General features: G+C 41.0%; 1 protein-coding gene across 1 annotated transcript in view; it reads right to left on the reverse strand.

Moving 5' to 3' along the window:
- nr3c2 (nuclear receptor subfamily 3, group C, member 2) overlaps positions 1-9474 on the reverse strand; it is a 164502-nt gene extending 155028 nt beyond the window's left edge. The window contains exons 1-2 of the mRNA XM_033991838.2: positions 9055-9474; positions 6044-7834 (exon numbers count right to left, since the gene is read on the reverse strand). Coding sequence (XP_033847729.2) covers positions 6044-7815 — 1772 coding nt within the window. The 5' untranslated portion in view covers positions 7816-7834; positions 9055-9474. The remainder of the gene's footprint in view (positions 1-6043; positions 7835-9054) is intronic.
- Between the last annotated feature and the right edge of the window lie 946 nt (positions 9475-10420).

Below are 10420 nucleotides of genomic sequence, written 5' to 3' on the forward strand. Positions count from 1 at the left end.
TAATGCACACTTCCAAATTAACTGACGATAAAACGCTTTATGATGAGATGCAGACATGTATGATATATCTGAACTGGGGCAAAACAAGTATCTCAAATATATGGGGGGAAAAAATGGCCGTTTAACACTACTGTATTATCAGGATTTTCCCTGTTCCACTTTGTGATGTCATGTGGTAATACAGGAAGTGCTCTATTGTGTTTTTAAAGTCCACACACCTTCACTAGAATCATTTGGATGATTTCAGCCCTGGAATTGCCAATTTCTACTGAACTAAAGGTAAAAGGAGCTGTTAACTTGAAAACTACCATTTCATGACATCACAAGGTGGAACAGAGCATTTTGAGCTTTGGAGATAATAACTAACATTACTCAAACATGTGTGAATGAAACAAAACACAACTCCAGGTATGTTTTGACAAGGTAACAGCATTATAACATGGATTAAAGCTCACAAGAGTAAATTTTGAGTAATATAGGACCTTTAAGTCTGACAGCCAACCTGCTGCCTAAAGAACACACATAAACCTTTATTTTAACAAAATATAACCACACAGCTCTCGTAAAGGTTTATGGTTTTACAAAAGGGCTGTGAGTGAGTTTGTAATAAATTTAAATGATACAATTTGGGGAAAATAATCAAAATCAGTCCAAAATATCGACCACCGGCTTCGTTGGATTCTGAACAGTCTCTATCAGCCAAGAAATACCACATATCGGTCAATCTCAGGTTAAATAATAATACTATTTATGCTGCAGTCAGACAAGACACCTCCTTATTCCTCCTTATTTCTCGTAACACTTTTCCACCAGCCAAACAAACAGCTGCCCCGCTCTGTGCTGCACCAGGAGCCCATGTGCACGCCCGGTGTGGGGACATAATTGGACATTAGTACCCAACAGTCTCTGAATTAATCAAATCATTTCCATTCATTAATTTAGTGGAGGAACATACAATTAAAGGCGTATTAGTGTGCTCTCTGGAGTATGCCTTTTCATCCCTGGGCAGAACATTGGGAGTTGGCCACAATCCAGTCCGCACTATTCTCCCTCACTTTTTCCATGTTTTTGAGCAAAATGTGTCATCCACCAGAACAGATATATTGTATAAGCAGCTCGTGAGGTCAAAATAAGTCTGGGTGCTGTCTGTATCTGATCAGAGGTGGGTAGTGTAGCCAAAAATGTACTCAGGTAGTTATATACCTGTGTACCTGTGAATACTGTAACTGTTTGTGTCCATGAAGATCTTACAGCTTTGGGAAATCTATTTAATTCATTATAGACTTTTATATTATCATCCAACTCACACAATAAAAAGTGTGATTACAAATTCCAATTTCCTATTTTTATGGCTTAAGTAGTTCATAGTTAAGAGTGTGAACATAGTGACATTATAAAGTAAAAAAGCTAGCACCAGTGCAGTCCACGCATAACCCAGCCACAAATTTAACACAAGCATGAGTCATTTTGAAAATAATGCGACTCAAGTAAGAGAAATCTATGAGTAGTATATGTGTGTATAATATACGTGTATAATTTAAAGTTTATGTCATCGGAAAACATTAAATAGCGCACAAAATCTGGTCTTTTTCAGAAAATTCAAGTAAAATGTTTTATTGTGCGATAATCAACAAGTGTGCGGTTTGCATGATAGTTGTAGAAAGTGCTTATAAACACATCTTGGTGAATAATTAGGACATGTGGAATGCAAAAGGTACGTGAGGAATAACTTTGGACCACTGCAAAGCGTTAAAAATGAACTACTTCTGTTTTTCATGTTTTTAAGATGGATCATTGACAGAAATCCGAGATGTTTATAAAGTAAATGTGAGTGGGACTATTCCGAGTTATTGTCAAAGCTGAGGTCTGAATATAGTTCTCCAAAGTGTGTTAAGATAATATTTAGTTGGACATGAGCAGGGCAATGTAAACATGACCTCAATAGGTGGGGAGAGATTTGGAGATTTAGGCAGCCAGCAAATGTAATCCAGCACACTAATGTAGGTCGTGTTATCATCGTGTCAAATGGGAGAAAATGAATTTAGATACATTGTTATGTTAGGGGAAAATGAGCTTATTGACCCATATAAAATGAGTGGGATTTTATCTCTGTCTCGCCTGAATTGGAGGTTAAACATTTTAGCGCCAAATAATTCCGACTGCTTAGAGACGAGCAGCCATTTTAATTAAAAGCATTTAGAGAGGAAACCAAAGAGGGGAGAGGAGAGCTGTGGGATTTTACACGCTGTCATCCAAGGCTGCGGCGGATCAAAGACTTTTAGGGCTGCTTTTTTAATAGTTATGTAACAGTTTTGTGCCAATGAAATATTAGGCATCGGCACTGAGCTGACAGCCCCTGGCGCCGTTGAGACACTTTTGTAAATTTTTGAAAACTGAAATCAAAATGTCAAAAAGCATAAACAAAATTCTGATTTTTCTCAACAATACACTTTATTTGTAAATATTCTGTATTTAGAAGCTTTTAGTCACTGTGTTTCACTTTGCATTTGGATGATAATGTTTAATGAAATAATTGTTTGACTAGTCGACTACTAAAATAATGGTCAGTTGCAGCGCTAAATGCAACTGAACAATATTTTTTGTTATTTTAAAATTATTTCCTATACTAAGGAATAGACTCGATACTCAATACCGATTCTGAAACGACAATGATAATTAAAAAACACTCTTTCTTTAGACAATAGAATGTGATTTTCAATATTAAATGGTAGTACTTTATTTTCTAGTCCCATGTGTCTTATATCTATGTAATCCCTAAGTGTCCAGGTATGTTATAGTGGTCCATGGGTGTATACTATTATATACACTAGTCTATGTGTCTTATACTTGTGAAAGATACAGCTTAAATCAGTCTGAATGTGACTTTTTTAGTATTGATACCTGCTCAAATAAGTATCTAGTTTCGATACTAGTTTTAGTTTTGACTAATATCTGATTTTCCATATGTTTGACAGCCTTGGTGCACAGTATATGCGTGTGTGTGTGTGTTAATTGCATGTAGTGTAGTGTTTGAGCAGACTGTTTTCCCAGCTGCCTGGCCTGCTGCCATGGGTCCACCTCTTACTGTCATCCTGTCTGACATTAGGGCTAAGCTGGATCTCATTAGGACCAAGGTGGCAGTGATCCCGTCAACATCGCTTTGGCTGCTGCCATATGGGTCGCCTCCAAGGTAACACACTGTATCAGGCTGCTTAAAGCTGCAGGCCTTGTTACGACGCGCACTCACCCCCAAACCTGCCACCTGGACTAGCCAAAATAATATGTCAAACAGTGAGGGAGGAAATATACATGAGGATAATCAGATGAAGCAATATGGAGGATTTCAACATAAAGATGGGGTCATTTCAGGAGGAACATACAACAGGCTTAGTGAGACATAGAGGTCACCACATGTCAAATTATTCTGTCCAAGTCTTATACCTAACAAACCATTTACAACAGAAGACTTCATGTGCTCAGTGTGATCACTATAGAGTTATCATTCTACACATGACAGATGGAACAATCATTTTTAAAGATTGATATTTAAAATAAGCACCTCTTCTCTGTATAGTGCATAAATTTGTGTCATTTTTCTACGCTATAATTTCAATCCAAATAAATAACGTCTGGGGTGCATTATATTATTATAGTTACATTCTGCTATTTATTTATTGCACCCCATGTTTTATAAATAGGACTATACATTTAGAATATTTCTGAGAGGATAATAATTCTACTTTTGTGTCAGTGGTTTAAATTAGTTTCAATATGACCGTTTATTGTTTATATTTTAGCATTATATCACACTTCAAAATGTGTTATCATGACAGGCCTAAGTGTGCCCTGCGTTAAAGCAGCTTAATGTAAAAGCAGCATTTGCAACATTTTAAGAGTTTCTATATAATACTGCAAAGAATAAGCTTCCATGGTTACTCTATTTTCTGATCTATGTTATATAATGTTGACCTGGAGTTGTGATTTGTTTCATTCACACATATTTAACGCACAAAACTCTGAATATTTAGGCTTAGTTCTTCTCAAACAGAAAACGCTCTGTTCCAGCTTGTGATGTGGAACTGAGCATTTTGAGCTTTGGAGATGTAGACAGACTAATAATAAATAGTTACTCAAACAAAAGACAACTCTGAGTGTGTTTTTCAGGAGGTAACAACATTATAACAGGACTTAAACCTCACAAGAATCCATTTTGTGTAATATAGCACCTTTAATAGTTAATCCTAGGATAACAACTAAATCTGCAATCTCCATAAGCTTGGTTACAAAGGACTGGACTGTACAAAGAGCAGAAAACATAACCACTTGCGCAATAGAAATAACTCAACAACTTCAGCATTGCGCATCAATCACTCAAATTTCTAGGGAGCACTTTTTCCAAACTAAATAATCCAAACTTTTCATCCTGCGATCCTGGAAAACATCAGTCCTTGCAATGACCCTGGTGTTGTCATGGTGACGTCACAGTAGTGCAGCATCACTTTACATCTCTCTCTCTCACTCAGCCAACTCTTATCTTTGCCATTAAAACCGGCAGGAAGTCATTTGTGGCTTTGTTTAGTGTGTTCTACAGCAGCTCATAAAACGGCGCCTGTAAAAAAACATAACCACTGTTTCCAAAGCAATAATCTTATCATATTTTATTTGTTGTGTATTCCCGATTTATAACTGCCCCTTTATTGTAGACTCACTGTGATTAATAATGCTGTAATCCTATTTAGATTGATTTGCTCGAGTGTAACTGGGCAGCTGGGTGTATATTGGCTGGGCAACAACTGTGTCAAAGTTGCGTTGCCAGATTGGCTAAGCCTTTTATAGATTTTCTGTATTTATTAAGTTTCAACAATCAAGAAACTGTGTATTTTGTCATTTTGAAAGCCACATTCATTTCTACTGTAGCAGCATCTATTTTGTTTATCGCTGGAAACATTTGTTCAATTTACAATGCAAAATTTTACAGCCTTGTAAATAGAAATAATCCCAGGATGTAATAAACTAATAAGTACTTAGGTTTGGCAGTAGCACATGAATATTTACACCATTGTCCCTATTACTGTATACTTACTGTATTGTAGTAATCATGTGCAGTATTGTAACAAAAGATGAAGTCACTTTACCTGCTGCTCATATGCTGCATTGTACAAAATAATACTCAAAGCCACTTATTGTACATAATCGAGCTGTAGCCCTTTATTATTTTATTATATTTGTATTTTAAATTTTATGTATAAATTTTTATTCTTGTATATATATATATATATATATATATATATATATATATATATATATATATATATATATATTTTATGTATTATTTTATATATATATATATATATATATATATATATATATATATATATATATATATATATATATATATATATTTTTTTTTTTTTTATTTTTTTTTTTTATTTTTTTTTAATATTTTAAATTGTTATGTTCAAGTTTATTTTCTAATATTTATTTATCTTGATTTTGTGTCTATTTCTATTCTTCCCTATATCTTAAACAAATTTCTTCATATTTGTTTAACCATATACAACCTAAACTTTAGCGAGCTACATCTGACTTTTAGATGAGATAAGTATAAGTAAACATTCAAATGTGAAACGTCTCTGAAACAATGGCCTGGTAGATTCCCGTTCTTTAAATTCCTGTATTCTGAGCCAGCATCCCGCTGCCTTTCCCAAGCCCAGCTCCTGCTATTATTTTGCACTTCTCAAAGCAAACACCCAAAATCTCCTGGGCAATGAAAGCTGTAGCAAGAAAACCACCTAACTCTGTCCCAGTGGCCAGCGAAGCAAAGTACATTAAAGAGATAGTCCACTTTTTGTAAACAGATTTGGAGACATAGTCGGGCCAGTAATTCCTCTCATACATGCATTCTTTACTTGAAAATTTAAAAATATCTATAGGTCTAGATCATTGTTCCTGTATGCAACTCCAAATGCCATGAGTTTATATGTATGTATCGTGTGTATCAGAAACCGCTTTTAACAAAATACGTGCATAATCAGAGTGTTACCTTGACATGGCGTCCGTAATGCAGTTTTGACCCGGATATCCATCGCCTCTGACAGCCAGTGACCCCTGTGACATGCCCGGACGAGTTTTCCATGACTCCATTAATGCCGATACTGGAGAAATTAGATTCAACAAGGGGTTGGACTGGTCCCTCACATCGTGCCGCGTGAAAGACATTGTTCCTTGTGCTCCAATCTGGTAATGGAATGAGTGTCCACCGGAATTAACTCCAACAATGGCCGATGTGGGCATGCTGTTATTCTCTTGGTAATAGCTGCCGTCATTGGCCTCCTGCTTAACCCCTTTAGACAGGACATTGTTGGAGAACACATCAGACTCATAGTTGCCATTCATAGAGGAGACAGGGGGTCCTAAGATTCCAGAGAGACTGTACTCGTCAATGTTATTCCTCAGAGACAGATAGGTGGTCTCGGCTGCAGGAAACAGACCCATGGATTGTGACGGTTCGTTATAGGGCTGCTGATTCATACAGTCCTCGTCTTTGTTTGGCTCTGTCTTAATCTGGGTGATGAAGGATGTACTATTTGCATTACATTTAGAGCTTCCAAGACACATGCTTCTGAAGTCAGTGCCAGGCTCATTCTTAATATATTTAACCATGCCCATCTGGTCCAAGCCCACATTGAAAACCTCCCCATCAACCATCTCCACTTTGGGAAACTCAAAGTTCTTGAAGTCTACGTCCTGAGTGAGAGAGGCTGGATCTGGGCTGTTGATGTCATTCTGCACCAGTCCCAGAGCGCTCGCAGGACTGGGCTCCGGAAACCCTGCAGAGGGCGGCTCGTGGGGGCTGCTCCCAGGGAGGCCCCCTGAAGGTGGACTGGACATAGACTGCTGCAGGGTGCTGCAGTTGGCCGTGCTGGTGGGACTGGACACAGAGGACCTCATGTTACAGGAAGCGCTGCAGGCGCTGCTCATGCTCTGAGGGCTGGAGATGGGGGACCTCATGACGTTCATGGGGCTGGTGAGTGGTGGGGAGCCCACGGTGCTAGACTCAACTGGGCTACATGTAGCTGAGTTCCTGCGCTTGATGTGGGCCACACTCTGAGCACAGGACGTCTGGCTGGCCGGACTGCTGACCGCTGAACATGGAGGTCCGAAGCACACAGGTGGGCTGGTGGTGGAGGACACCATGTTATTACTCCCCCCAGGGCTGGACATAGAGCTGGAGGTCTGAGGGCTGCAGGACACAGAGGAGCCCAGCATAGGGCCAGAGTTCACTGGTGTCCCTGAGCCTGCTGTGTGGGTGGAACAGGGCTGCTGGAACCCAAACGGTGTTAACTTCGGGTTTTTTGTGGCTCCACTCTGCTTCTCCTCTAGAGAACGCCCACACACTGGGAACAGTTTCCCAGGGCTGGTACTGCCCCCGTGCTGGCTAAAAGCAAAGTCTGCCTCCCTGGCAGCGTTCATGTAGAGGCCCATAGACTCAGCAACGGTTTTGGAAAGCTCCTTGGAGTCCATTTCCTGCTTATGACCATGAAGAGAGTTGTTGAAGTGTGGGTGAACAAATGGTTGATTGTGGCTGAGGCGGCGCACTGGCTGCTCCTGCTTCTTTGTGTTGTTGTTGTCTTTGCAGTCAGAGGCTGGACTTCCAGCAGGGCAGCTGACGTTGACAATGCCCATCAGAATATCTCCAGTGGTCACACCTGAGTCCTCTGAGCTGCAACAGAACTCCGTGGAACTAGGGACCTGAGGCCACTTGTTCTCTGTGTCCTTCCCATCAAAATAACTTTGGTATCGTTTGGTCTCCATTACTGGTTCACTGAGTGCCCTAAAGGAAAAAATAACATAAAAAGAATTAGAATTTTTATAGTGAACTAATTATTTACAAATTTAGTCTATACATAGCTGTTGTTTTCAGACATTTTTTGTTTGTTTTGCTTTTTTTAATAATAGGTATAGACAGTGACAATTTTTAATGAATGTTAACATGTGTGAATAACATCATTTAAAAAATCACAGCCCATAAACTGTTTGATTGAATGCGTGATCTAGAGAAAGCTCTTGAATTCTCACTATCTAAATATGTCTTTCCTTTCTGCACAGTATCCCCGCCTTTTATAACTTGACCAGGGGTGCACGCAGACACGCACGGTGGAGAGGGAGGTGGGAACGGGTTAATTCATGTCAATGACGCTCTTTGAGCTGCGCGCGCTGAGCCCCGCCTCCTCCGCGCGCTCATTGGCCAATGAAGACCGAGCTCCACCAACCTCCTGTGCCCTGTCACGGATTGGCCCGGCAGCTGTCATTCAATAGTTATAGCTCTTGCAGCCATAACATAGCTGCGACACAAGTTCAGATTTTGTTTTAAAGGCTGGAGGATCAATGTCACATGCAAACCACTTTCACACACAAGCGAACTGTGTTTGGATTTAAGACTGTGACAAGAGAGAATGAGTCTGGGGCATGTTTAAGCAACTACCCCTGCATTTTCCGGATAACTGTATAAAAGCACTGTGATTGCTTTACAGGGGGTGTTTACCTGGCCTATATTCTAACACGGGCATATAAGGGTTTGTGCAGATGTTCCAAATGGCAGAACTAGCCCGTGATATCCTGCGCTGTGCCTGTCCGGCTTCTGTAGGACACAGCCTCGAAATGTGCACTTCTCTCCATTTTTGGACGCAAACTGGTGCTGTGACTTTTCTCTGGTGTTAAACGACCTGCTTTGATAATAGGAGAGTGCACTGTGCGCTTTTGTGACAGCCTGACGATAACATGGGTGTAGGCAACCTCTGCATCGCCCGCCTGATCATTCCTAAAAGATACAAGTTGCCCCACTAGTCCAACTTTGATTGTTACGCACGGACGTCAACTTATCAGGGAGTGTGCACGAGACTAACGGTCCCGCGTGAAAGTTATCCCAAATGTGGCGCGTGACAAATGAAGCGGGGGTCCGGCGCACTTGTCATGAAAATAGTTCTCACAGAAGTGACACACACACAAATCTGGGGCACACTGGACAAACGCTGAGCCCTGTCCTCATCTTACCTTCCTTAATTACGACATCCAGAGTTGTCAGGTGGCTGTGTTGCTGGGCAGCGATAATCCAGAAGGACAAAAAGAGCCGAGGCAAAACGCAAAGTGGATAAATCGCGCTGAAACGTCCCTCTGTCTACTCTCCTCAGTTTGACAGCGCGACACACACCGGATAGAAGTGTAGCCTACTGCGTATTCTCACTGTAGTCCCCCTCAGCCTCTGACAGGACGAACCACAGCGACGGCTCTGGCGACAAGACGCGGGCGCGAGCTCACATTATGTCCGCGCGAGCTCTCCGGAATTCAGCGGGATCCTGGATGCTCCTAAAAAAAACATAGAATAAGTCTTTAAAACAAACTAAAAGGAGTCTGGAGAAACGTCATCCGTGCACCTCCTACTGCAACGAGTGCACAACACAAACTCCGAGCTCTGGGTGAGGAGGAGGAGGAGGAGGAGGGGAGGCAGAGCGGCCCGGGGAGGAGGAGGAGGAGGAGGAGGGGCTCTGGGCGCAGGTACACTCTGGAAATAGGGCAGCAGACTCAGCGCTCGCTAGTTCAAAGCCGGTCATTGGGACTTGGAACTTGGTTTTAAGTGTTCTCTGTGCTCTCTACTATCAGACTCACTCCTGTCCTGTCGTTTCCTCCTCGTTTGGGAATGTTAGTCCAACTGTTAAGCTAACTGTAGTGTTATTTTAACCTTAGCCCGCGTGGTATTTACTGATGCATGTAGCTTACCTGCTATCATTTGGTTAAACTACACTTCTGTCACTAATGCACACTATACTGCGTTATACATGTTTAAGAGGTGCATTGTAACTTCCTGGTGTTAAAGACGAGCATCCTACACTAGAAAAAAGTTATGCAGTGCAAAAGAGGAAAAAACTGAATGCTCCTGGGACCGGGTACTATGAATAACTAGGTTACTTGGACTAGCACAGCAGCGCCATCACTGAGCACCCCGTCTCCTCCTCGAGCTCGCTTTAATCCCTCTGATGTGCCGCTCAGCCAATCAAACGCACGCTCGCGCTCAGGACAGGAAAGAAGAGCGGGAAAAGTTCATTTTTATGTGACGTTTGTAAAATGCTACAACAGGAAGATGAAAAAGGCACGAGAACGGTTGTCTCAAGGGTAAAATCCATCCAGACAGAGCTCCGTGAGGCCATAGCGCCTGCCCCCACTAGGTGGAGCAGTATTTCTTTTCCTGCACACAAGGTCATTCAATTAAATAGTCTTGAAACATGTTTGTCCTTTTCTAGTTTTATGTTAGTATTGAGTGGCCTTATTTTTTTTTTCTTTTTGTTTTTTCTTATTTTATTGGGATGAATAGGTAATGCTATTTCCTTAGCACAAAGGCGCAAGCTAAAAATGGCTACAACAG

The sequence above is a fragment of the Periophthalmus magnuspinnatus genome, chromosome 1 (genome assembly GCF_009829125.3).
Source record: "Periophthalmus magnuspinnatus isolate fPerMag1 chromosome 1, fPerMag1.2.pri, whole genome shotgun sequence".
NCBI classification, from domain to species: domain Eukaryota; kingdom Metazoa; phylum Chordata; class Actinopteri; order Gobiiformes; family Gobiidae; genus Periophthalmus; species Periophthalmus magnuspinnatus.